Source organism: Oenanthe melanoleuca, chromosome 14 (genome assembly GCF_029582105.1).
Source record: "Oenanthe melanoleuca isolate GR-GAL-2019-014 chromosome 14, OMel1.0, whole genome shotgun sequence".
Lineage (NCBI taxonomy): Eukaryota > Metazoa > Chordata > Aves > Passeriformes > Muscicapidae > Oenanthe > Oenanthe melanoleuca.
Window position 1 is genome coordinate 2515429 of NC_079348.1, and position 27871 is coordinate 2543299.

General features: G+C 38.0%; 1 protein-coding gene across 2 annotated transcripts in view; it reads right to left on the reverse strand.

The window, feature by feature from the left end:
- The window catches only part of CYTH3 (cytohesin 3), a 46986-nt gene that overhangs the window by 3855 nt on the left and 15260 nt on the right, over positions 1–27871 (reverse strand). Inside the window, exons 2-12 of one of the 2 annotated variants that reach the window (XM_056503578.1) lie at positions 19800–19882; positions 19172–19236; positions 18690–18756; positions 14546–14664; positions 11958–12038; positions 9823–9935; positions 8621–8769; positions 7749–7860; positions 594–670; positions 437–508; positions 153–307 (exon numbers count right to left, since the gene is read on the reverse strand). In XM_056503578.1, coding sequence (XP_056359553.1) covers positions 153–307; positions 437–508; positions 594–670; positions 7749–7860; positions 8621–8769; positions 9823–9935; positions 11958–12038; positions 14546–14664; positions 18690–18756; positions 19172–19236; positions 19800–19882 — 1093 coding nt within the window. Of the gene's footprint in view, positions 1–152; positions 308–436; positions 509–593; positions 671–7748; positions 7861–8620; positions 8770–9822; positions 9936–11957; positions 12039–14545; positions 14665–18689; positions 18757–19171; positions 19237–19799; positions 19917–27871 lie in introns of those variants that run through there. The other variant, XM_056503577.1, reaches the window with a different exon arrangement.

The following is a 27871-nucleotide window of genomic DNA, read 5'->3' on the forward strand; positions in this document are numbered from 1 at the left end:
CTGATCCATCAACCCCACAGTGCTCATTGTTAATCCTCAAGGACATTGCCACATCAGAGTTCTTCAAACAAGTTACACAAATTCTCTTAGTATCATACTCTGAAAAGAGCTTACACTTCATTTTTGAGAGACATTTAAGACTTCAAACTCACTTGATAGATTTAATCCACTCTTCCTTCTCTTCTGGGGTGGGAGCAGATATTCTGTACACTACATGGTTGCCTTCCACCACCCTACCATCAGCTTCAGTTTTACATGCTTTAATTACTTGACCTTTATGACTGGGGTTGTAGAGCTCAAAGCAGTTCTGCAAGGTAGAAATGAAGTACTAAATTTAAAAGAGCAGAACAAAACTGACAAATTCATTCAACAGTACAATTAAGTTCCATATAGTTTACTCATCTTCATTTAAAAAATAAATATTAAACTGTCTTACTGGTTTTCTAGGGTCTTCGACTTCTCTTATGCTAAGATTTTCTAATGGAATAATTCCTCTAGGTTCTTTGTCCTAAAAGAAATTAGGAAAATATCACATTTTTAGCAACTTATAAATCTTCATGACAAAGAAAATTCACCAAGATATATATACTCACTGTTGTGTATTCAAAGTAATAGAGGCAATTATCAGTCAGAATAAACCATCTCCGTTTCCATGTTTTTACTCTTCCCCCTACAAACAAAAGGTATTCCAGAATTAAACATGTGCTGCTGTCAGGCCTTCAACAAAGGGCAAGGAAACAATTAAGTTTTGCTTATTCTCCCAAGTATGGTTTAATTGCTTAATGGTAAATGGATCAGGCACAGATGAGTGAGGTTAAAGGAACTTGTTACTGCAACTTGTCCTGAGGCAGCATCAACTATGGAGGTGCCATCAGAGCTGTGGGAACAGTGAGTGGCCAGAGCTGCTCCCTCTGCCCAGGCCCTCACATGTGTTCACTGCACCAAAATACCAAAATACAGAGCTGGACACAGCCAGTGCTGCCAGGTGTGAGTGAGAACAGCCCTGGGCTGCTCTGACACCAGCACCAGCTGCAGAACCAGCAACTGCAACAGGAGCAACCCCTCGACAGCCTGGGCAAGGAAAGGGTCTCATCAATAAAATTAAGGGCATTTTATCACCTTCCTGTCACTCCACCCATAAGCAAACATGTGATTAACAATCTGTCTTTATTTCCAGATTTAACATCAAGTGCTTAAGGTACTCATAAACGTTAACAGAGCAAATATGATGTGTCATCAATGAGAAGCAAATTCTATGCCAAAATTTACCATATTTAGTATTTGTCATCTTTCAATATTTTAAAAACATCTTCTCTTCATGGGTTAATACATGAAATACATGTTGAGTACACTTGACAGAAGAAATATCTACTGCTCCAAAAATGCCAATTTTTGCTTCGTTAACTGTTTAGACATCAGCAACCACTGAGTTCCTCTTCCTTACACCTGTTAATGTCACCCTGTAGGGAACAGTTCCCTTTTAGAAACAACAGTATTGTTTTGGCCTTTTCAGTTGTTTTTCTGCCATTGGCTGCTTCAGAACACACCTGGCTTCCCACATTACATCATTTTTAAACTAATTTCCAAGAAAGACAATTGTAGATAGAGCATGCATATGTTATTAGTTTAAAGGTTTAGATCCACCATAGTTATCTGACTTCAGGATTATGTCACCACCTGTGCATCATCCATTCAGCAGTGATTTAATTTCATTAAACCAACATTTCAAAAGAGTTGATCTTGCTATTGAACACCTGTGCATAGAAGAGCACCATCAATACACACAAGACACCTAGTTTAATGCAAGTTATACAATCAAATTTAAGACATAAGCATAATTTTTAAATATTTTTGTTCTGCTTATGCTAGCTGGGTTTTTGTTTAATACAGAAATCCAAATCATATTAAATTAAAGAACAATTCTAGGGATATCATGACATTTCTTGATACCAATCTCCTGCATATTTGCATTGCAGACCAAGTATGTTGCATGTTGCACCCTTCCTTTTGCTGGGTTTCACAGCCTCCAGAATAACCCAGTGCTAACACACTGCAACATTCAACATACTCTAAACTTGATGTTTCCACCAGAAGCACTCAGTATCTTAAGAAAAATTTAATCTGCAAGCAGGTGTGGTGAAATAAGCGAAGGCAAAATAGTGCAAGATGCAGAAGCCGTGACACAATGAATGGTTGAGTGAACTGGAGACAGTGAGGGAAGAACTGGTGGCATTTTAGTACAACCACTGTGACAGATCCTTAAATAAAACATTGCAGAGATGTTCAAACTGGCACGTAAGTCACTAGAAAAATTCCCCATCACCTTGACCGAGAGCTGGCTCAAGTATCAGGAAGTATTTGGGCTTGGGATGATGAACTCAGGCTTGAGTCACCTCCAGAGCAATGGAAAAGCAGCCGCCGAGTCACGGTGAGTGCAGGGCACTCCCTGCCAGCAGCACAACGTGACTGCTTTTCACACCACCCAGCACCCACTGCACGGCTCTAAGTCACGTTCTGCTCCCCAAGGTCAGCACATCAACAGCACTGAACATTCTTATGGCCCTAAACCAACCATGTTTTTCAGGCTAACAGGTAACATCAGCTACCAGAGGTCATGGCCTGCCCAGTTCTAGTAGGAAAATAATTCATGAGGAGAGAGAAGGAATCAAACAGGGAAAGGTTACTATCACAGAGCAGATTAAAGTGAACAAAGGTGTTTCTCATTAACTGTGATAACATATCAAAACACAATAAAAGATCAGTAATAATCATATATTTAAAAGAAGACCGGTTTATAATTGAAGAAAGAAACAAACCTAAAACACACACTCCCAGAACAATATGAATTGCCAAGCAGTGAGCAGCAGTTGACTTTGCTGAATGTTTTCCTGAAAACATCCACTCTCTCTGGAAAAGCCAGATTTCTCAAACCTGAAAACTTTTGTAATCATGCTGCAGTTTTGAGGAAGCTTTTGTCATGAAACATCTCCCAGCTCTAGGGAAGCCACAAAGAAGATTAAGTATTTCCAACAACATCCCTCTTACTGCTCCCTTCAACAGCCAGTAGTTCACAACAGCACTCATGGGAGTCATAGAAATAGACCTTAAGTCCCTGCTCCACCAAGCTATCAGTTACTCTTCCAAAAAAAAAAAAGAAAGAAACTCCCCCCCAAAATAAAGCAGTTAAGCAGGATTTTTTGGCAGGATAAGGAACTATTCTCATATATAAGCCTCTGTTTCCCCATTCCATTACTGAGTTTCAGCTGTCAACAGCAAAGAAACTCTAATAAAGCTCAAAATCTAATCTGTGCTAATCAATTTTGCAAGGGTCACCACATCACACATGTTTAATATGCCTTCACAATGGGCTGCAGCCAAGACTGTTGGCTGATAAGGCACCATGGCCTCTAAACTGCACATGAGATTAATAGGTAAAAACATGTGATAACAAAACATTCTTGTCCTCAGCTGAGACTGCTGTAGGCTCACAAAATAACAACAGAGGGTTTAGCACCATACTTCATCTCTTATTCCAGCTCCCAGCCTTTTAAAGATTAAGACTGGAAGGAATTAAGTTAGCAGAGGAGGATCAAGAAAACCAGAGCATGAATCCATAAACATCTACAGAAGTGGAGAGATAAGTGACATACTTCTGAAAGATCAAGCTGATTACAAAAATATACAGACATGTCAAATAATGAAATATAGAAGCACAGTATTTTCCACAGTAGGTGGAAATGTAAGTAAACTACAAGAAAAGGCTACGAGGTAAAACGTACAGAAACAGGAATAGAAATCCTCTTCACCTTTGTAACTTAAGATTACTTCTTTTTTAACTCTGGGCAAAGTACAAACTAGGTAATAAGGTAAAAGAAACCATCTATAATAAAGGGGAAAACAACTGGCAATGACTTAGGAAACATAAATTTCCAAAGTAAAAAAGGCCTTAAGGCTAAAGGCAGAAAGGTATCTAAAGTTAGAAAGTTCTACCCAAATTTTCAGCTCATTTATATAAAAGTTTTAGAGCTGAAGCAGACAGATGCATACACCATGAATGTTTGTTTTCTCCTGACTTTAGATAGCACCAGACAGAAGAGCCTCAGGAACTACACAGTTGGTTGGATCATAGCTTGGCTTTCAGTTAAAAAGCATTTTCCCTTGACCACAGCACTGACTGCCTCAACTGGAAGAGCCCCAGGCCCCACTGAGCCAAGCAGGTACCGGAAGGCACTTGGTTTCCTGATCAAGCAGCACTGCTCTCCCACCCAGATTAGGGAAGAGGAAGAACATCCTCCCAAGGACAGATGTGCTGGAACGAGCACCGCTGGCGGGACAGAGCCGGATGTGAAGCTGTTGGAACATCTCCAAGCACTCCGTAACCGCCTGGCTGGCAGAAAAAATTAACACACTCGTGTGTCTGGCTGGAATCATTTCCTCTCCAGCTTGGGGGAGTAATGTCATAGTTTCCCTCTAACTAGAAGAAAATATTACACAAACCAAGCAAGTTGCCAAGAGAAGCTGTCTAAGGCAAGGACACACCTTCCTGGCAAAACGGTTCTAAATTGGGCATTCTCAAAAAGAGCACAGGCAACAATTTCAGAATACCTTAGAGTGGATGGCAGAAAATTTCATGGTATCAACACCACTCATTATGCAGAAAAATCTGAAGGCTCATAATGTGTCAAGCTGCTCCAAGGAGGACTCACTAGCACTCAGCAGCTTTCAGTTTTTAACTTGCTGCATTCATTTTCATTACACCATGCTTCAAACAATGCAGAACTGAATGATAATTCAGGCCTACCAAGATAAAGGTGTCTATTTAAAGGCACTGGCTAAGTCTAGATAGATAAAACCAGAATTGCTGTCGGGCTGCCAGGTTTAGCACTTGGATTTAATGCAGTAACCTCTGAACAATTCAGAGCAGCAAACTCTCCTAAAACCTTCTGCACTCTTTCAGCCTTTTAAAACCCAGACTGGTCTTTTGGACAGATGAATTTTACAATATATGAAAGTTTCATGATATTCATCTTCTGCCCAGAGAAAATCAATATAGTGAGGGATGGAATACTGAAAAAGGGGCACAACTACCTAAATGGGAAGAGCTGACTACAAGAAACACCATATACAAAATACTGTCTTGATATACTCAGGGTCTGCAAGTAGTCTTAGTCATGTTTATAGTTTTATATAAAAACTTCCTATTACAACTTTTAAGTTATCACAACAGAGCACTTAAACCCTCATACAGTGAGTTTGCCTCCTTAGCATTTCAACAATACACAAATTTTTAATGTCAGACCTTTCTAGAACTGAAGGAAACCCTACCCATTTCATAAGAAGTGCTTCCCAAGAGAAAGTACTGTAAAAATGCAAACTATGTGGATTGAGACAGCATTCTCAACATACAGTTAAATAATCCTAGCAAATAGGAAACTCGAAGGAGAGGAAAGAAATAAAAGGGAAAAAAAAAAAAGAAAAAAAAAAAAAAAGACTGCCAGGTTTATTTCTGGTCATTGCATCTAAACTAGCAGTGTATTAGTCTGTACCAGTCTGTGTCTGTGGAAAAATGCAGTCTTTCATGGAAGCACAGCTCCAGGCATTCCCAGGCTGATTCACCAGAGGCTTCTGGACACGTTTCATTTCTTTATTCAAATAACCCTCATATCGTGGGAGTGTTATGTGTAACACTCTTCTGCTTCACACACCCTTTTACTACTGGGTTTTCTGTGCATTGTGCCTCATCTGCATCCTACACACTGAAGACTCAGGCAGAGTTTTCAGTCCTGTGGTTTATTGACTTTGCACCAGAGCCAGAGACAGACTGTGCAGAAGTTCCTGGCAGCTCTCACTTACTTTCAGTCATCGCTTCCTCAATGTCTCTCTTCCTCTATTTTTTATTAGATGTCCTTTATGGGCAGTTTCTTCCACAGAGGATGTTGTCACTCCTCTACACACACTCACACTTGCCTGCACTCTCATCATGTGTGTAAGTCCATGAGGGAGCACTGGCAACAGCAACAGGCACAGGATGGCCTTGCACTCAACCTCTTCTCCAAGAAACACATTCCACCTACACCAGCCTGAAAGGCTATTCTGTTAAACATCATCTCATACTACAAAGGGAGAAAAGCTGCAAAGTCATGTTTGAAATTGTGCCAATACAGGTCAAAAAGCTTTGCTTCTTTTAGTTAGAAAAGGAGCTCCACAGCATCTGTAGCAGAAAGGTCAGAATTCGACATTGGGGAGCACGTGAATGAATTCCAAATGTTTCCTTTTCACATCCATTTCTTTCCAGCACAAGCATGACCACCGAGTTCCAGGTGCAAGCAGCAGGCTCTACTTTCACCATCCTCCCCATGTGCACCCCAGCACACATGCCCTTCCACACTTCAGTTACCATTCTCCCAGTGCAAAGTTCCTTCCACTTTAACACATTCAAGTGGCCAACAACTGGCTCTAGTGAAGTGTGTGCTGGTGTTTAAATTTTTTAAAAAATATTGCTTTGAAAAAACAACTCTTAAAACAAAGTGACAGTGTCCTTTATATAGGGAAATAATTCCCTCAGGGCAAACGAAAAAGTGAATCCCATGGGCTTTACATGAGTCTGTAAAAACAAAGGCATCTTGTATTGCCAGGAGACTGAGCTACCTGAGGGTTCTACAACCCTAAATTTGAAGCTCATTTAAGACCCTGCTAAATAAGCTAAATATATTATTTAAAAAGGTAAAAAAGCTTGTAAGAAGGAAAAAGAACAGCTGTTACAAATACATAGTCCAAATGTAATCAATCTTTCAATAATCTACTATCATTAACAAGTAACAAAAACACTGAAACTTCATGACTAAGATATGCTGTTTACTCTTAGCAGAGATTCTTTCCTTGTTATGTTCTTCCATGAATGAGAAAAGTGTGCTGAAGTCATCCTTATTTTTCTGCTTTGCATGTAAAAACTTTCTTCTTTTGCAGAACACACTTGCATGTGAGTCAGACACTGACATGCCAGTCCCCCAGAGCACCACTGATGACACTGTTAGTGACACTGAGTGAAAAAGCAAAATGCTACAACGAATCTGATTAAAAAAAAAAAAAAAAAAAAAAAAGAAAAAAGAAAACTCCAGGAGGAAGGAGGAAGAAAATAAAAGAATGAGCAACTGAAGAAGAGGGGGCTGGAAAGCAATCAGATACGTACCTCCTAATGCAGAATAAGCAGAGACAGCCAGTCACAGAACAGAAAGGTGATAGGTCATAGGCCATAAGGAAAACAAGAAGGCACATTTAAACCACTCATTAAAAAATCATAGCCAAAACCAAACCAAGAGAAACTCACAAATAATATGGAAAAATAAAGACATACAAAAATAGCTATTTGAAGAGAAATCCTCTTTTTGTACACAGAAAACTGTGTTGAAACACCACACAGTTTTCTGAAATGACCTTATGGAGACTTAGTTGTTATTTATCAGTCACAGCATGTGGTAAATACCATGTGGTGTTTCCTTTTTGTCGACGAGTTTTTATTTCTCAGATCTCAGAAATAAAACTCCCAAGTTTGAAACGAGATTGCTAATTTGGGTATGCAAAATAAGAAGCAACAGCCTTCGGACATAAAGGAGCTACTTATTTTGGTTCATACATTTTAAAACACAAAGTTAAACCTGTTACCTTGACAAGAAAGCAGGAAGACACGGAGCAGCAAACATGCTAACAAAGAACAAACAGACAGCAGTAGAACTGCCCTTGTGACTAACCTAATTTCAGCAGCCAACCTTCTCTATCTGGATTAAAAAATGTATGCGTTAGATCATTTCCATCATCCTCTGGAATTTTAAATGGCTCATTCTTAATACTTTCATATAAATTCTAGAAAAATAAAAGAGGAAAAAAGACCTCATTAATAAATGTCTTAACAGAAAATGTAACCAGGATATGTTACTGCTTCTCAGACTATTAGTGTAAAGAGAACAGGAAATGCTGTCCATGAAATTCTGAACCACCCCCGTCCATCTTCGTTTACTATTTTGATCAAGTTTAAAATCAAACTACTTAATCTATAAGCAAGTCTCTCTTCAGTACAAACTTCTTATGCACTCCTAGCAATGACAATTCTTTTAACTTCAGCATTTAATATTTCAAAGATTTCAAGATGAGCTTCATTTAGTACAAGTTTTGCCAATGAATCTGGGTTTTCAGAAAATGGTGTAGCCTGTAACACTGTTTTACAGAAGTTATTTTTACAGATTTCTCAAGGAGGCAGTTCCACAAGACATGAAGGAAAACTGAGAGGCAATAAAGAAGAAAATAATTTTTACTACGTTTTCTGATAGAAATACGACTTTTTTCATAAGAAACCAATTCTACAAGAATTTTGCCATAAGCAAACTACAGAGAGATACACAGAGCACTTTCTCTGAAACAGCCTGTTCCCAACAAAAGGTTGGATATAAGGAGAACCAGCTCAAAGAAGCTGTGAGTAACAAAAAAAGCTTCTTTTAGCTACTCAAATGGTTACATATATTTTGTTCTTTTGCCTTCCCTTTACAAATTTGCCTGAGAACTGTTGTACATACTTTCAAGTCTGCTATTAAAAACACAAAGCCAGGCTTTGTCTTGCCCAACTTACCCTTAGCAATTCTTCTGGAAGGTCTCCACCTTCATTAATCCCACGATTCATGGAGATAAACCTCTCCACTGTGGGTTTATCTCGCACGTTGTGGTTGTGCAGGCTGGTATTCAACATAATGATGGCAAATGAAAGCACGTAACATGTATCTGAAATCACATTTGAAAAATGGTTTATCTTCCCATGTGTTGTGTGTATTAGTATAGAGCTCATCCTGACTGATAAGGAAAAATAAACAGTCAAAAAATCCTGAACACGGTATATAAAAGTCTAAAATCCTTAAGCTGCTGAAGTAAGCCCAACAAGAAAAAAATGTTACAGATCAAATAAAAAACAAGTATAAGAAAAACTGTATGAGAATCCAAAAAAATTTAAACTCTTATGAAATCATTGCCATCACCTTAAATTAACATTTCACTTGAAACGCTGAAGTGTTGGGCAAAATGTTCTCTGCACAGATTTTGCCTAAATCATAGTGGTGGATGCTATAATAAACTTGGTCCATCAGCCTCCTCCTACTCAAAGTATTTCCAAAGCTTTCTCCAAAGAGAAAGAATGATCTCTTCAAAATAATATTTTGACTACATTTAAAAAGACTGAAAATTACATTGACTCAATTCCTTAGCATACAGAGGTAGCTAGCACTACTGGATAATATCAGATGATGACAAAGGAAATTTTATGCCTCTTGACACGGTTATGATTATTGCAAATTCTCCCAGAATTCAAGTACAAAATTCTGTGTAAGAAAAAGCAGGATGAAAACCTGCTACAGAGAGGAAAAATGTGCCTGCATCTTCAGCAGTTTGTTTTCAGTAGCTATTTCCCTCTCTAGCTGTCACAGACCTGCTTTACACCAACCTCTTCCCATCCTATCTGTTCCTTAAATTAAATGATTAAGAGCAATCTATCTGTGTATATAACCAAACAGAACAGCAATGCCAGGGCATCCTGTCCAGTTCTATGATGTTTTATAAATGAAAATGCATTCTGACTGTAAGCTTGCACCTCCTGGATTAGACAGTCACATTTTCTCAGTTCTCAGGTATTTCTCACTTCACACATTATTTTATTCCTAACTTTCAGCTGCCCATTATCTCCTTGCATTAGATGTAGCAGAACATACACACACACACACAAATATAAATATATATTTGGATCATACAAGCACTTAAGAACTGCTGTGGTTTCCTGTGACTGACCTGTAGACTGGAAGACTCCTGGGTTACAAAGGCAATAACGTGAAGCAAAAGCTTCCATCATACGGTCAATTTTTTGAGCCTCTCCTGGGAGTCTGAAGCTCCACAGAAACTGTCTACAGAAGGGAAGAATAGTTGTTAGACTCATTCCAATATTTGTATATTAAATATTTATTACAAATAATCCAAAACAATCCAAAAGAAAAAAAAAAAAAAAATCAGCATTGTCTATATAGAATGTCCTAGAAATATGTTCTCAATCTCTCAACACACAAGTCAGGAGCTATTATAAAGCAACATGCACAGATGGCTAGCCCAGTAACTCAGCCAGCAACACTGCATGCTATCAGGCAAGATAATATGGCAGTTCATATTCTGAGGATCTCTCTTTTTTCCAGACTAGTAAACAATTTTCTGTATGCATCCCATTTTTGCCATGAGAATGCTATGCTGGGAAAAAATGAGTTCAATCCTCCCTGGGTTTCCTGGCTACAAAAAGCAATGAACAGTCAGCTAGACTTTATTCACAATGTAAAAAGACACATTATACATAACATTTCTGGTGTAAGGAGAGAGAAACAAGGAATACAAAAGGATTTGACATATTTACTTAAATTCATACAAAACCTTCTAAAAATTGTAACAACCAGAAGAAAACCCCAGTGCTTAGAGAGGTGCTGCCTGTCTACTGTAAGCTCACCCTACAAGAATCAGACCTGGGCCTTAAAAAGAAAAACTCATGTCATCATTTTAGTAATTTTGTAATATATGCAGCAGATCTTGCTGCTGCTTAGCAGCATAAACTGAAATACAGAGTTCACTTTTGTAACTTATTATTTCTACATAGAGATACACTGGAATGCATACAGGACAGAAGTCGTCACAAATTTATTTTGGCACACTGTGGCACTAAAATGTTCCAATTAACTTCATCATTTATTCTTTTATCTTTTAACAAAAGAATTGTCTGAATTAAATCAGGATCTAAACCAGCAAAGTTACATGCTCTGCCATGCAAAATAAGTTCTCACTATTCCCTGTACACTGGATGCCAGTATAACAACCATTTACTCCTATCTTCATCAGTTTTCATTTTAGGACATTATATTCAAGTGTGACAGGCCATCTTTAGTTTGGCAGCTCTATGTACTATCTTTTACTCACCTCGTGCAAGGTTCCAACCCAGATCACCAATTTTGTAAGCTACCAAAATACAAACATTTAATAGTAGCAGCTGCTAAGGAAGAATAAAGTTACACCTAACATCAAATTAGGTAAAAGAGACAGGAATATGAAGCTTCCCAGACAAGCTTCAGCAGCCACAGAAGAGGCTTCTTTGGCCCAAGCCTCAGGCAGCTCAAGTTATCATCACCACATCACTCAACCATAGCAAAGCTGTTCTGACTCCACATCACAAGGCACTGCACCAGAAACAAAGATCACACGGACATTTCCATTTATCTGGTGTCAGGAGGGAGTCACTTGCAGCAAAAAAACAGGCAGAACTGTCTAAGCCAACTTAATTTGATCTGTTATGGATTTTCATCAAGATGAGAAGGGATCTCACAAGGTCAGTGTATGCAAGCATCCCAGATAAATCAAGAGAGCTGTTCATGTAGCAAGGGAAAAAAATAAATTAAGATATCACACTATCTTTCACATGACAAGTGGGAAACTAAGGCAAGCAGAAGGAAAAAAAGTTTACCTCTCTGTGACTGAACACAATCAGTGACTACAGTCAGTGGATTTTTCCCCCTCCCTGCCCAGAAGGACAAGTTGAGGTAGAATAAAAGGAGGAAGAAAATTACTTATTTAAGTAAAGAGTTTATTTCTTTTTTAACCTATCTCTGTGCTAAGATATAAAGCAGGTCTTCAAATGTCCACATATGGCAGGCACACCAAAGAGTAACAGCTGTTTGTGTTTGAAAATAACCAGGAGTTTTCACCCTCAGAGGCAGCACACACACAAGGCATCAGAAGGGTTAAACAGAGCTGTCTCTGCTCACTTGCACAGTAATTTGTACAGTTGTGCTGAGCTGTAGAGCAGCTTTCTGTCGAATAAATCAACACAGTGACTCATATAAACATGCAATTTGATAGAGGAAGCTCAGGTCAAAAACCAGAAAGAATTTACTCACCTTAAGGCTTGTACAAGATTGAGATCAGCGAACTCATGGAGTTCAACAAAAGCCTGAAGAACTTTAATATTAAATTCATCTCTGAAAGACAAAAATGGAAATAGACAATCACAATTCTGACCTTTAAAGACTTGTCAGTTATCTCAATTTGCTTCTGAAAAGAAATAAGGAAATAAACAATCATACTGATAAATAAAGCCATCAGAAATAATCTACACATTTATTTAAGAGAGATTTTCATATTTAACAGCAGTGCTTTGCCAGTTTTTGCTGGTAGGTTAGCAAAAGCCAGTACATTTGAACTTATTTTAGAACTGCTTATTTAAATGACCTAAAAATAGCTGTGCCTTCTTTGCTTCACATTTATTATTACTATACATGCCTTGACATAGGAGGTTGCCTGAGAAATTTATTCAGCAAAAAGCCTTTTGCAGAAATTGTCATGAATTCTTAAAACAATGGTTAATCCAAGACTAATTTCTTTAGCCATAAAACGTACAACAAACTATTTTTTTTCCACTCTAAGAACAGAAAGTATTAAAGCAGTATTTAAATTATGTACAGAGATAATAAACAAAAATGCTTCTATTGCTTGCATCCAAGAAAAAGAAGAGCTTTTGAAAAGAGCTACTTAGCATGTACTGTACCCTTACTCCATTCCCAAGAACTGCTACACTTAACTAAAATCAGAAGAGGTTTTGAATGGGCTTCCTCTCACCCATCTCCTATACTAACCAAATCATGAGCCAATTCCTGCTTTGTTTGATGCAAGGGTGTTAAAATTCAAAAGCAACATTTAAGCATTAATGAACACAAAACTATGTGGATGGACAGAACCTGGCCTACAACACCACTGAGTTCCTGTGCCAGATGAACAAAGGTTTATAATCCTCAGGGTGTGCTTTAAATACCTCACCAAGACAGAATGCTGCGTATCAGCCTCCACCCAAAAACAGAAGGTGTGCACCCACCAGGAATTATCTGCTGCTTTGCTGACTAACTGCATAGTCAGACTAACCTGCAAAACTCAGGAGTAAATACCCTAAAACCAACTGTTCATTCATTAGCATGTTCCCAAATTGTTTACAGAACACACCAGTTCTGTCAGCAAATCCAAGCAATTCTCATCAAATTTAGCAATGTGCAATTCAACAGGGCAACTGCTTTTCAATTAAGTGGCATGAGAGTGGAATAAGAGTATAAAAGAGGGGTATGTTTTTACTTTAAGCAAACTATTTATTTTGCTTATAGAGTACTTGTGCTGGGTACACCTCCAAAGACACAAGACAAATAACACAAATGCTCCAGGAAGACGCTTAAAAAAATAAGTGAAGACTTACCCACATAGAAAAAAACTCCATAACTCTTTTTTTAGAATACAATTCATCTCTAATTTATTATAATTTTTTGCTATAATTTTAAGTGTTATCTTTTTCCATTTCACCATTCACTTTTTCAGTTCTCTGAGTGCTGTAAGACTATAACACTCAGTAATATAGAATTTATCTCTTTATGGCAGAATGTTATATAAATATTTCAGTCTGTTGACTAACCTGGTATTGTCTCCAGCTATATTTAGCTGGAATACAGAAGTAATTTATGATGGGCCTGTGGGAGGGGGTGGCAAAGCATGAGAGAATGACCTCAGACATAATTCTGTTGTATAAAAACTGTTGACATGTCTACGTATTCTGCATAGAGACTTCATAACAAAGATCTAAAATACTCATATTACAGTCAAAACTTTCACTGAACCTATGAAAGCCAAGAGGAAACTGCTGAGCAAAAACCATGCTGTTGCTGCTGAAACCAGACTGGAGAGTGTCTCAAAAGAGACCTGCCACAACCCATCACCACAGCAGCACATCCTAAGTGAGTCACCTTTGAGAGCTCCCTAAGTGGCACTGGAACATGTGCCAGCATGTGCATACACACACTCCAACCCACTGCACTGCTGCCTCTCTCAGCTGCCTTTTTAAAATCAATTCTTGGGTTACACAGCAATGGAAGCCATTTGCATTCTCTGTTTTGCAATAGTGTGCATAAATATGCACACTGCATGTTTATTGTACCAGGACTGATAAGGACAGGGTGCAGCTGCCCTTGGAGACACCTGCTCAGCAATGGGATGTGTGCGTGCAGGGAAGTGGCAAAACCAGAGTTTGCTTGCAACTACTGTCCCAGGAAGTACCTGTTTTAATAAGCAATTTCTTTACTGTCCAATTATTACTGACTGTAAATCACTCCTCCTCTGGACACAGCACTAAGAGTTACCAGCAGTGTTGCAACACAACTCTCAGACATTCCAAAAGCTCATGGCATTGAATTCTACACTACAGACAAATGTTTACTCATAATACTAAACTACAGTTAATTAAATATCATTCCATAATGTACCCATTTAAAAATAACCACCTAAGAGGAAGAAAACCTGTCACAATACTGTTGCAGTTTACATCCCCACTGTAGCTTTTAAGATGTCAGAGTACTAGAACAGCTCTTTCCTGCAGCCTGTGAAGGACAAGGGAACTACCCAAAACCTGTAAAAGTGCTTTGTAAGCTCAAGAGCAAAGTTCCAATGTCTTTACCTTTCACCAAGGTAATCTCCAATCACCGTTTTATTTAATCCTTCTCCTTTATAAAGGAACTGTGCAATGTCTTCTGCAGTGTTGTGCAGGAGGTCATTTTCTATCAGAAACTGTATTCCCTAAGAAAAGAAATTCCAGAAGAAAAGGAATGTTATGCCTTCTTCCACAAGCATTTAAGTATCACCTAACATTTGGTATTAATATACTAACATAGACATATGCCTAGCACATTAAGAATTATATTATCTACAGACTTGTATTTCTTTTAATAAAATGGTAAACAAATGTTTTTCAGTTAGATGAGCAATATTTAGTATTGGTTTTAAGATGAAAATGAGAATACATTTTTAAGGCTAGAAGTACTAGGTGGCAGTTTGAATCCCTCAACCCTAAATATTTGATTTGAAAGATCAAATATTAATTGAATAATGATTGCATGTTGCTCTTTGGAGCTAATGTGTGAGCTGGCCTGTTCCCAACATTGCACCAATGTCTGCAGAGCCATAATCTGCAAAATCATATAATGAAGAGGTACATAGAAACAACTTAATCACCACCATGACACAAAATAAAGCATCTGGTAAAATCTACAAACTGCAACCCAATACATCAAGCCACTACTTGCAGTAGGAAGTCACAGCTGAAGATACTGAAACTGGTTTAATAGAGTTTATGCTGACATTGGGATTATCAGTGAATTCTGGTTGTGCTGGAACTAAACTACTCACAAAGGACTGGAACTACACTACTCACAAAGGGCTGCTCAGTCAGCTGCTACCAAAGGCAGGTGGAGTCTTACCCTGTCCCTCAGAGGGTACTTGATGAAGCCCCACGAGTCCTATCCTCCATAAATTACTGCCCTACAACTGGCACACGCTAGGGAAGCCCAGAGACTCCTCTGGAAAGTGGCAAAGAAAGGAGACTGAGAGTTACACAGAGATTCTGGAAAGGATGGGAGGGATGTTGCTGCGACTCTGAGCAGGTCGTGCAGAGATAACCATCCTCTGTACAGCCCACAGACCCCAACACAGATGCTGCTGTTCCTGCTGATTTCTTCAAACTCTAATAACATGCTGGTGAAAAGTAGAAATGGAAACTTTAAGTAGCTTTAATGTCTTGGATTCCAAATACGTACAAGAGAGGCTAATAAATTATTACTAATATCCTATACTAGACTATTTCAGAATTTCAAGAATACTAGTTTTTCAATTTCTGCAAGTGGAGTATTATTTACTTCATTACAACTGAAAATAATCCCTCTTTTAAATAGCATAAATGGCCTTCTAGTAGCATTTTAAAAAGTTATCATCCTTCTGTTTGATTAATTCCAGTTTTTAATAATAAAATGGTTACCTGCTTGACAAAAAAATGGTCAGTTTTCTGACCTAATTTAACAGGAAAAGTAAACAGTGATGTTTAAGCTTTACGCTTTCTTTAGAAAGTCTGGAATGCAATTCTCTCAGAACAATTTCATCATCTGAAAATTTCTGATGCCACTCTGGCACTCTGACAACTTAATATTTTGATAAGTCATTTCACAACACACATGATTTCTTTGCAAAGAATATATCCATTATATCTTGGATGAGAAATTGCTGAGCTTTCCTCAAAACTGATCCCTTCAAAGCTTATTTGTACAGTATTTGACTACAAAACATAGCACTTTTTCACACCCCAAGTTATACACAAAGCTCTCATCTCTGACAATCAAAAAGGGAATCTTTCCTCTGATATCAGAAATAGCACATTCCCTTGGTTCAACACCTGGACCATATTATTCATGCTTAGTATAAACAGGCTGATCTGAATAGGTTTTTTGAAGTTGTACAAGTTACTGATAATGGACATGACTTGAAGTATGGAAAACAAATTCCTATGTACAGAAGCAGACACTTTACCACACTGCAAAAATCAATTTAATTTTCCTTTTCCTGGATTTATTTTTTTTTTAATTATTCCTAAGATGTTAAAGAACCAGAAGTCAAACAGGAAAAGTAATTTGTCTGGGACAACAACTCCAGTGTCTGGAATAAATGGCAAAATAGGCCAAGCAAACCCCCATCACCTCCTACGCCAGCTTTTGTCTTAATGCAAATTTTCTTTCTGTAGACTGACAGGAGACAGATGACAGCTGCACTAGTTTAAGTTACCCACACAAAACTCATGGCTATAGATATTTTCCATATTCACTACAAATATTGCATGGATTTATTTGGTTTTTTTTTTACATCACTGCAATGAAACCTGCTTTGAATTTCATCGCTTTTACGGTAATTCAATTATAAATTTTGCAGTTATTTAAACCTTGCCTTTGTCACAGAGAATTCATTTCCTGGGCCCAACACAGGCAGTACCAACTTCAGGACAGCAAATTTCCAGCACAACTTTGGCTCTGCACAGGGATTCCTGAAGCGTTTTACAAACTTTACCATTACAACCATTCCCTCACGAGCTCACTAAATCCAAACCCCAGGTACAACATCATGGAAGTACATAAAACACACCTATTTTCAAAGGGGGCAAGGGAGAATTGCTATACACACACACATGTGTAATGGTCTTCAAACAGTAGTGATGAAAGAAAATTACCTTATTGTGTTCCTGCTAATATGAAAACACGAGACCTCTGCTATCTGGTTTTAAAGGAGGAGGAAATTTGGTGGGTTCAACCCAAGTATTATTACTCCAGGTCTTTGGCATTCCTAAATCCATCTTCCCTCCTGTTTCTGAATGAAAAACATCCTTTTCCCTGTGAGCCCCAGGCAGCTTTTCCCAGCACCAGAAGGATGTGTACTTCAGCTGTCTGTAACTTAACACAGCAGCTGCAAACAACACCATGACCCAGCTTCAGAGCAGACAGCTACTGCAGCCACCACTGATCACAGGCATTATTAAGAAATTACTGCTCTAAGTCTGCTCACCACATTTAAATTATGTACAGTAGCAATGTGGCCACAGCATTTATTTATAGAAATAATTTCATTCAGCAAGGACCGTAACAAAAAATCGTTAGTGCTAGAATGAAAGCATCTGACATCATCCTGTGACTTTGCCACAGACTTCCAGGACTTGAAAGGGCTGGAGGACCACAGGAAACTACCAGGATATTTGGGGGTATTCTGCCCTCAACAGAAATTAAGCAGTCACCAAAATGGAAAATAAAACTAAAAGACATGGCCAGTGGTTTTGAAAGGGTTCTTGTACTTGAGAATTTCTGGCAAACTGGAAATAGTTTGAAGAACAGAAGCCATCGCTGTACTTGGAACATTTCAGAAAAGCCACCAAAATGTAACTGCACTCAACACAACTGGAAAGAAAGCATGTCAAGAACACAGAAAAACAAATGCTAAACGATTTCCAAAAAGATCTTAAAGAACACTCTTCCCAAATACAAAATGTAACCTCAATTACAAACAATAGAAGACAATAAAACACAGCAAGGAAGATGAAATATGAAAAGCAAAAGCTAAAGGTCAAACATGTCAAAGATGCTCTTTTAAATATTGCAGGGGAGGTCTGTAAGAGAATGTGCAGGTCCCCAAATTTTCCAGAAAATGAACAACTATTTAAGAAACAGAGAGGCACTTCAGAAAGAACTGCATGACTTCCTAGCTGCATGCAGAGCACATTTTTTGAAACTGGTAACCAAACTTGTACAAGTCAGATAGGAACACATCTCTAAGTATATATGCATATACAAAAATACAGATGTTCACACATGCCTTTTTCAGAAAGAGGCTTTAGTTATCCAGATATAAAAGTTTGCATGAGAACCAATTAACAAATATGACAACTCACTAATAACCACACATGAAAAAATTTTTAATTATATTTGACATATCAACACAGAACACCTCTATCAGCTACAAAGCAAGCCAGGTCAATCAATACCTGGCATATTTGGTTGTTGATAAGTAACCTCCATTATCAAGGGTTTGTTTGAATGAAAGAAGCACACAGCTGGCACCTGACCTGATGCTGCTTCCAATTTAACCCTCTGCTCAGTGAGTTACAGGACATGAAAGTAAGGCTTATGAACTTACATTATCAGAAATATTTCTTAAAAAAAACCATAGAAGTATTTGTCATAGATTGTACTACAAGCAGAAACTTGATTCCTGACAAGTGAAAGAAAATTCTCTACCTTCTTAGGGTCCATGTTGAATTTCTTCCTTCCCATGGCTATTTGCTTATTTCTTTGTGTAGTTTTGCTACATATGGAGACAAAGAAGAAACAACAAGCACTTACCAGTCACTCTTTTACAAAAAGACTTCTAGGTGAACTTCTAATTTGTGTTTTGCTACTTTGTATTTTCTACTACAAAATCAAGACATTCACTTTTTATAATGGAGAAAATTATGATGATATTTTCAACTCCTTTAAGTGACTGCAGCTTCAGAGACCCATATCCTTATCAACTGGACAGTAAAATATTACACTCTATCCAACATATTCTCTATCCAAACAAATGACACGCCTGCATGGGATAAAGTCAGGTTTTAGAATAGACTAAATAAAGGTAATGCATTATTTGTTTAGCATGGGAAAGGTTCCCATGCTTGCTGTTCCTGGAAGACCTGTTCCAAGGTCTTACTGAATCATGTTCTTATGTTGGCATTACTTACCTTTCTTCCACACTAGTCAGATTATCAATTTCAGTCATAACCTCAGCAATTTCAAATTTTAATCTCTGTAAAAAGAAGGAAGGACAATACATTAACCTACATCAGAACATATTTTGAAATAATCTATCATATAATAATATGATTAAATAGATTTTATTTTCTAATATTTGTTAATTACCTGAAGAAAAGTGAACAATTTTAGGGCTTCCTTAGACATTTAAAGATTTTATCACAACTGAATGACTGTAAAACACATGAACCTGCACTCTCTGTATGTGCTCATGCCAGAGCACCAAGACCAAGCTGCCATTATCACTCAACAGGATTTCTTTACTCACATTTCTCACTTGCCCCTATTCTGGATGCAAATCTGATATTTAATGAGTTTTTGATTACACAAACCAAACGTGGGCATCTGCATATATTGCATTACATAAATTCAGAAGTTAATATTTTTAAAAGCACACATATGATGCATAAATCCTGTTTGCTATCAGGAGTATTTCGTTTAAGTTGTTTATATGCTTTTAAAACCATTACCTGAAATTCATATTTAGGTCTGCAGCTTAGCTCTGTAACTTAATCTACTGAAGGAGTCTTCTAAGGACCTTTACAGTAAACCAATTACCTCAATATCATCAATCAGTTCTTTTTTCCTGCGACGAATATTTAAAAGCTCTTCTCTTTCTTCCATGGAGAGGTCATCAGGCACTGGAATGGAGCAAAATGTACAATTTTTTAGCATTTGCAAACATACCTCATCATCACAGAAAATTTTAAAGAAACTGATTAGGATAAATAAGCTTATATGAAACATCAGGACATTTCTTTTACGTAATTTTCAGGAAATGAACCCAAAACAAATAAATACAAAGAACACAAATGAAACCTAAATCTAATATATTTTATACCTAATATATTTTATAAAAATCCTAAGTAAGATAATTGAATGAATGACTATGAGCAGAATCTATCTTTCAAAAGAAAAACAGACAATCAAAGGAATCTTGTTATCATATGATGTGGCAAGATTTGATTCTACAGCTCAATTGCCAAATACAAGTCAGATACAATTCTATTATATCAGTAACATACCAAAATTCTTCATGTAAATTAGTTATGACTCAGAAGATGTTACTATCTTCCAGAGCAAAAAAGCCAAAGAATAGCCAATGCTATACACAAGATATGTATCCTGGTGCCCCTTCATTTGGCTGCTTTACCTCCCAGCAGCAGGACACACAAACACAGCAGCAGAATCAGTGATCTAACAAAACATGGGCTTTGCATAACATCATTTAGGTGAGTCTGTAGTATTTAAGGCAATTTTAAGTCTCTCCTTGTCCTTGCTAAATCAAATATATGAGACCCTGCTGATAAAAATCAGTTGCTACTGAGGATGCAAATGTGAGACTGTCACTCATCCTACTCTCACCCTGTGTCTTTGTCTGAAAATCAGCAAAGACCAAAAATCATCAGCATAAAACCATTGGGTTTAATTTTTTTGAACAATCAGATGTTACCTAGCAAGAAACTTCTTTGGACAGAGACTACTTCTGTTCACTTATACAGCACTAGACAACAACTACAAATATTCACCTCCTGTGCAACAATTCTAGAATAAAAGTTCCAATACTACCCACTTCCTTGGAAATTGCTCCTTAATTATAGAACAGCTTTTCCTTCCAGCTCAGTAAAATGGAACAATAAAAATAATTAATAAAGTATGTAAGAGCAACACACAACAAATGTAGTCATTTGGGATGGTCAAGGCCACTGCTTTATGCCCCATACACACATAACAGACTGCAGCAACAGGATTACAAAGAAAAGTTCAGCTTGAGAGGACAGTTTGAAACACATATTTGGAACAGAGCTTCTATCAGGATTCTGTTTAAATCCTAATAATGAAATATATTGATTATTTCAACATCCAGTGGTTAAGCTCCTTTCCTTTTAGGATCGGACTCATTACAAAATCCAAATGGCGACAGACCTTGTTAGACATGAAGTAATTATGGCAAATGATTTCATTTAACTACTCCAGATACAAACATGATTAAATTACTTTCAGTTTAGGAAATGACAGTCTTCTGTTGAACAAATACCAGACTTCAATATGTTTACCTGCTTATTCTCTTCATCTTGTCAGAAAGCCACTCTCTCCTAAAAATTTCTTGCATGCAAATAGTGGTAGGATTCTCTACTCATCAAACCTTACAAATGCACATCCCTACATCACATCTTTGTATTACAAGATCATAAAACACAGAAAATTAATGACTATACACACACTGTGTACATAAACACAAGACAAATATTCCAACTAGCAAACTGAGTACTGACAAAAAAAATTAATACTACTACCCAATGTTGGTTATAAAAAAGGCAAACCATATATATTCACTCTCTACAAAGTAGACAGGATGGGAGGAGTTAGCATGAACATTTAAATACTAAAGAAGAACAAAAGCATTTTAGTACCGTGAACAAGCTACAGCTGCAGCATTCTTTCATGCTATCTTCTAATCTTTAAATAAAGACAATGTTCTAATATAAGTAATTTCTGTGAAATCTTTTAGCTTAAAGGGAGAGCATTTCCTTTTTCTGAAACTTCAGAGCTTCAGGTACTACTAAATAAGAAGTCAATATACTACTGATATTTTATTTATGAGGAAAACAGTTGTTGAAAATACAAATTATATTCTTGCCCAAACAGAATCACACAATACCATATGTTTCATTACTACTACCAACAGAAAAAAACAGAAAAATACTTAATATATTCCAACTTGGCCTATAGAATTCAATTCCTGTAACTGAACTATATGTACTTAAGTGAAGATCCTGTAATGCAACACGGAACAGAACACACTTTTAATACAATTCTGTTTACTACACTGTGAAAGGGAAAACAAATAAATCTCATCACAGAAATCAGTGTATTGTGCATCAGTTGTGATGTTGCTTGGTTGAATAATTCTCCACTATGGACAGCCCAAGTACAATATCCAAAGAAGAGCATTATCACTCAACTCTCAATATGAAGCATTTTTAAGCTAGCAAGTACCAAATAAAACCCCAAAACTTTCAGAGATTGAGAAAGAACTGCAGATCAGGTTGCAAAGAAAGTTCCCACAGGTTAGTGAAAACCAGAAGCAAATCCCAGAACAGGAAACAGCAATCTAGTACTTTCCAAGTCCATAATCATGATACCTTCCTCTTTTTCAGTGGTAAAATTTAAATCTTTTTCAGCTCTCCAATGGTATTATAAAAGCAGAACTCCTGTGTTTAACTTTGACTGGCCTTTCAATTGCCAGTCACCAGCCAAAGTCTAAAGCAATCTCACCTGACCCCTTCACCTGACTTCAGAATTCAGTCTCTCAAGAGGACACAGTAAATATCCACAGCCAGCAGAAAGCAAGCATCCAACAGTATCCAACACAGACAAAACATGAATTCTGTAACCCCATTTACAAAGCAATACAACACCCTGACTCTCATTGCTCAGCTAACTTCTTGGTTTCATAAAGATAAACATTTTCCTTCTTCTATGTCAGTCCCAAATAAGTGGTCTTCAGTATTTGCATTCCAAGCAAAGAACAATTAGATGGAATTTAATTTTGCTGCAGCTGAAACATCTTGCAAGTGTAAAGATATTTACACAATGCAAGGCTTAAAACTAAACAAACTTTTCCTCACCCATACACAAAATGGATAGAAATGTTTCTTCTGGCCCTTAAAATAATATACATTCATCTCTGAGAACAAATCTGATTGTCTTAGAACATTTGCCTCAACGGACGTTCTCAGGCTATTCTCTCTTCCTTTCCCCCTACATGCTCCCTTTTCTTAAAACATGATTACAGGAACATTTTCCAGCTTTCAGACAAGATGTATAAACAATGCTCCAACCACTTGTGGCTATTAAAAATTCCATAGAAGTTTTCGTAGGAGGACATCCTTCTGAATGGATTCACTTCACAGTGCAGAAACAAACTGTATCTGCATTAAATTCCATCAGTAAAACCAGCTGGATTTGGCTGCTTCCTTAACTACCTTTCTATGTGAATCTGCCATTCAGTCACTGCTGAGCATGTTCCAGCATAGGAGCAATGACACTTCAACTAAGGGGAGAAATAATCCTGTACACAACATCCTTTCACACACAAAAAAAAAATCACCAGTTGGTGGTATGAGGAATCTAGGACAGAATCCATGGCTTGCAGAGTTATTTTGAGTTTTCAATCACAAGGGACTCTGTGGCCAGAAATCACGTTAGTGGCCAAACCCAGCAAAGAACCTCCAACGCACATCCATCATTCTCATTGTTTAGCTGCTGGAAATCACACCATTTACAAGATGTTCCTGAAAACATTTTTTTCCCTATGATAAGTACATACTTTGCAAGAAAGTCAGAGTAAAGATATTATCATTTTGTGCTTTTAGCAGGGAGGGAACCCTAAATATATTAACACCATTACCACATAAAAATGCATTTTCAGAAATTTAGAGGAAACTGTTTCCCTCTGATCTGCTACACATTCGAGATTTTTTTCTTTTACTTCTGCTGCAAAGCAGGTTATTATATCAATAGCATACATTTGTGTAGGATTTTTTAAAACAGAAAAAAGCATAAACAATTGGTAATATTAATTACATTTTTGTTTTATATAGAAAAGATCCAGCAGGGTTGACAGTACCATCAAGCGTGAAATCATCTCTTGTAAAAAAATGAACAGTATTTCTTATAATCCATAAGAACTACTTCAAACAAGGCAAGATTATATTTTTGTTCTGGCCAGAAATAGCCAGACATAATTTATTAATTTATTAATTTATTAATCTCTAGTCAAGCAGAAAGCAGGCAGTCACAATACTGGGCAAAATCGGGGTCCAGATAACACTGATCAGGAGGGAAGGAAGATTTTACCTGCCTCCCAAAATCCATCTTGTTTCAGGTATCACAACTGACATGCCCTGCCATGGTACCTGCAATGTTTCTGCCTATGGAGTACAAAAGGAAGAGGAGTCAGCAGCAACAGCAGATGTGTCTTTCCAAGCTGTGTGCAGAGAACAGAGCACCAACAGCTGTGCAGGGGAACAGGAGTGTAAAGGCTTCCCAGAGCTCTCGCATGAGCTGCTAATCCTGCCTGGGAGCCATCAGCTGCCCTTCTTAACGGCAAAGCACAAAGAGGTGCTTTACAACAACTTCCACAGCTTCACCTTCCTATACAGATACAGCACACCAATTGGAAAGGCATCTCCCTTGCTTTTTAGAACCTAATTGGGTCTCTGACACAGATACTGGCCATAAGAAAGCAGGGTGTGATTATGTTAATGAGTATTTCTTTTTTACTGTCCCTGCTCTTTATTTTCATGAGCAGGCATTTGAAGGTCACAATTATATTATACTTACCTCCTTTAACTCAACAGTGTGTCTTATTTCAACGTTTTTATGTATTTCCATTAGGAAACCAAGTGTTTTTTCAATCACATAAAGGATAATCACTTGGGGAGAAAGAAGGAAAAACCTACAGAGATAAGGTCTGAGCAAGACTTCACAGGTAATGAGTTGATACCTGCTCCTCTATGTTCCTGCACTGCTTTGCTGTTCCATGCCTGGACCCTGTTTTTCCTGGGTTGTTTTTTTTTTCTCCAATTTAGCAAGAGAAATGGTTTCAACCAAGGGATCACAGAATTGCCCAAGACAACAAAACAGGCACAGCAGAAACCCCTGGCAGCACAAAGGTACAGCAGACAGCAATCCTCTTGAGGTCAGCCAGCCCTAAAACCCGCTTAGCTCAGCCCCAAAACCCCACCCTTACAGGCTGTATTCTCTAAATACTAAAACTAGTTCAACCTGATATTAATAATAGATAAGCGTGGATTTCCTTTCAGAAGCATTTTTCTTTTGAAGTCACTCTACTCTTGCTTCAAGATCAGAAGATGCTTCTAGGCCAACTTTTCTTTCTAAAATATGTAAATACAAATTACTGAATATGAAAAGAAAGCTGAGTTTAACTTAACATTCTAAGTCTCTTACCCAAATACATTAATACTAGCATTAATAATATAAAGTGTTAAAATATGCATATCCATGCATATTTAAGAAGTGCAGAAAAATTTTATGCCAGCTAACGTGGAAATTTAAAAGGAAGATGTTGGCCACACTGCAGTGGTGTGTGTTTAAGAGAGGGCTATGAACAGATTAGCACAGATACAGGAAATACTATCCAACATAACATGTGCCTTCATCAGCATCAGTTACCAATTACTATTCAGGAATTCTGGTGAATCACCATCCTGATTTCAGTGTTACAGCTACACACTGTCAACACTATCACATCTCAACATCACAGTCCTCTTCCAACACGGAAAAAAGTAACATCAAACTAATGTGGGACAAATGCAATGCTGTGCAGTGCCAAGCACTGTAAGTAAAAATGAACAGTCTTGTACTGTCCTGCTGGCTTAGGGACAGTGGGGCATTTATACTGCCTTAAAATTTTCTTACTCTGCTTTCAGCTTTTTAACAAAATGACAGCATCAGATTTCTTTTCTGCACAGCAAATAATGATGAAGGGTGATCAGAGTCAGCTTTTTGTAGTAATTCCACCATTATAAACATCACTCTTCCAAAAGGAAGCGGCCTCAAGCCTTTTCTTTACACTGCATCAGACCAACAGAATACTGTCAAACAGAAACAATTTTTTTCCCATCCTCATTATGCATGCTGCAAGGCAGAAGATAAATAATTTTGGGAAAGCTCAGTAATAATTTTCTCTCTGTGGAGCATTTGTATGTGTAAAACTGGAGAAACAAATGGGGAACTTATGTAGTGCCACAGCTGAAATCAAACAAATTTTCTCTGATGTTTGCATTTGAAAGCCTTTCCTTAGAGTACATTATATTTATAGTACGCATTAACACAAATTTAGTCTTTACAGAGTGGAAGTCTGCAAATTCTGAATTTCTTTTGTACACTTTCATGGCAAGATTCAGGTCAAAAAATTTTAGCACGCCCTGAGGAAAAGAATGATCCAGCAATAACACATGGGGAGACCACGGATAACAGCTGATAGCACATTATGTATCCACTTGCAGTGCAGAACAACAGCCACTTTTCAAGTGGGAGTCTTGGGAAGGAAATCAGGGCTCCCCCTCAACACTGTCTGGGAGGTGAAAGGAACAGATCACCATGCCAACTATGCACAGGATAGATAAGTGGCACATCAGACATATCATGTCTTTAGCTGAAACCCTTCATTCACTACAGAGCAAAGAAAGGGCAGCAAAAGAGCAGTGGATTTTGCTTGCCTGCAGCAAAAAAAGAAAATTCTGAAATTAAAATGTGTAGATGCAATAGCTTTCCACAAGTAAGATCTTTCAAGCCACACAATTGAAGCAGGATGTACCTTTTAACCTGAGGCATTTATGGTTTTGCCCAATACAACTATAGCATATTACTAGACAGAATTGTACAAAAAAACTGGATGGAAAGGGACTGGATGGTCCAGACTTATTTCTGTGACCGGCACAGCTCACTTCTGATTGAGCCAAGCATACAGACAACACTGACAGGAATTAAAAAACACTTTAAGCAACTCCAGATGACCAGCACAGGAGAGTGACCTGCTCAGACTGCTGGTAGAAAATGGGTGGAAGAAGTGGGAACCCATACAGACTGGGAAGCTGGACTGCCTGAAGTACTGCAGCCACTGCTCAGGATTTGGTTCTGTGGTCACTTCAGCATGTTTGGGATGACTCTCAGCAGCTCTGTAGAGTGTGAGGCAAAGCTTAAACTACTGACAGGAGAAGAGCAAATACTCCTCTGACAATTTCCTTGTCAGTGAGAACAGGACTCTTTCTCCCAACCATCTCAGGAGTATGTGTGGATGAAAAGGAAAGCAGGGACACTTCATCTTCCACTGATACACAGCTCCCAGTCCCTGCGAACAACTGAACTAACCACACATGTCCTGCTGCCAATCTAGAATTCTTTCAGCTCCAGGATCCAAGCAACTCACACCAAGGATGGAACAACTCCTCCTTAAAGCAGAGATTATTTAATCCCGTTCTGTGTGAGAAAGAGGCAAACAAAAACACTGATTCCTTCAGCTTTTGAAATGGTATGAGAAGGAAAAAAGAATAAGAGTGTAGCAATGTGTTTCAGCTTTACCCTTACAGAAGGGCTGTGTTTCCCCAGTCACCCTGAGTTACTGGGAAGAGAAGTGGTTGGCTGGCAGGTACCTACATTTTTTCCTAGCATAGACCTTGGAAAATAGACTTGAAAAGCAAACACACCAGAGTAGTAGCAGACATTCCTGTCAGATCAATTTTGAGAAGCAGCACAGAAAATTGACAGGAATGTCACTGAGCAGCTGCAGGGGGGTCCTGGAACCCAGACCCTGTGGTCAGACACCAGCAATACCCCCAAATCCTGCTCAATATTCAGGCACAGCTCATCAGACCCACTGTGTTCCCAGCAAAACAGCTGGGGCTCAGACAGGCTTTCTGTCACAAATTTCCAGTAACATCTACTCTTGGCAATGAGGGATCTGCTCACAGTGCTGCACTCATTAGTGAGGAGCATTAGCTGTTACTTAGGATTGCCGGCTGTTTCTAAGGCACACAATCCAATTTTCAGAAAAAGCAAGGCAAAGTTGATATTTCCCCTTCCCCCATCCCTGCCTGACA